The sequence below is a fragment of the Oratosquilla oratoria genome, chromosome 6 (assembly GCF_046742065.1).
Source record: "Oratosquilla oratoria isolate Oo_2021 chromosome 6, ASM4674206v1, whole genome shotgun sequence".
NCBI lineage: Eukaryota > Metazoa > Arthropoda > Malacostraca > Stomatopoda > Squillidae > Oratosquilla > Oratosquilla oratoria.
In genome coordinates, this window is record NC_134782.1 from 65782649 (window position 1) to 65783615 (window position 967).

The following is a 967-nucleotide window of genomic DNA, read 5'->3' on the forward strand; positions in this document are numbered from 1 at the left end:
GTAGTTTGAAAAGCCCGCGCGTTTTCGTCACATGCTCTGTTATGTAAACAAACCGCGAGAATTGGTTGTATTAATGTATTTGAGAAACAGGAAATGAACATATTCGTCGGCACTTCGGAAATTACGAATGACGTCTTAGGAAGACAACCCTTGCCCAAGAGTTGCATGTCCTGTCTGATCACATGACCTGTTGTCGGCATTTTCTGAGTCCTCAACGAGTTCGCGTTGAGTGACTATAGCCTCACTCTCGAACGTGCTATCGCGCTGGCCGGACACAAACCCCGTAACAAACGTCGCGGCAAATGTTCCCAAACGATCTAGAGAAACTGGCGCAAGAAAATACCGGGGGCCTTTCTTCGTCGACCATGTCGAAGAAACTGTCTACTATACTTCGTTCAAGAGAAAAATTTATTACCCCGACGGAAAGTGTGCTTCTGGAGGAAGAAGAAGAGGTCGGAAGGACTACAGTGAGGACGCGCAGTCCAGTGGTGGTGTTTGGTCGTGCTAATAGTATAAAATGTGTAAATCAAGAGATCTCAGTGTTGACTTCGAAGCATGAACGTTCGAGGACATCCCCTGAGGTATTAGTGTTGGGTTCAGAGAGTGAATCTTCGAAGACGTCTGGCCCTGTAGACCTCTCCAGCAACCATGCTAGGATTAGTCCAGAGGGCTGTAGTCACTGGATTCACCCCTCCGTAGACCCTTGGAAGAGCCCCGGAAGGCCTGATCCTTGTACCCAAGGGCCACCCCATGCTTCTGGGTCGCCCGGTGGTAGGTTTAGTTGTCGGGAGGAATTGTGGCAACAGCCTGATTCGCAGGTTCCGGAAAACAGCTTCAGGGACCTCGTGCACCTGGACGAGAGGCTTCTCCCAAGCTACACGAGCGTCAACAGCGCCCATGACTCCGTCAGGAGATCGAACGGGATTCGGTCTTCTCAGTTCCTCCGTTCGATGGGGAGGACGTCGCC

The 967-nt window shown here is 51.0% G+C and overlaps 1 protein-coding gene across 2 annotated transcripts in view; it reads left to right on the plus strand.

Annotated features, from left to right (window-relative positions):
- The first annotated feature begins 228 nt into the window (after positions 1-228).
- The window catches only part of LOC143026533 (cellular tumor antigen p53-like), a 78511-nt gene continuing 77772 nt past the window's right edge, over positions 229-967 (plus strand). For both annotated transcript variants that reach the window (XM_076187088.1, XM_076187089.1), the window contains exon 1: positions 229-967. This exon is cut by the window's right edge. In XM_076187088.1, the coding sequence (XP_076043203.1) occupies positions 303-967 (665 nt within the window). In that variant the 5' untranslated portion in view covers positions 229-302.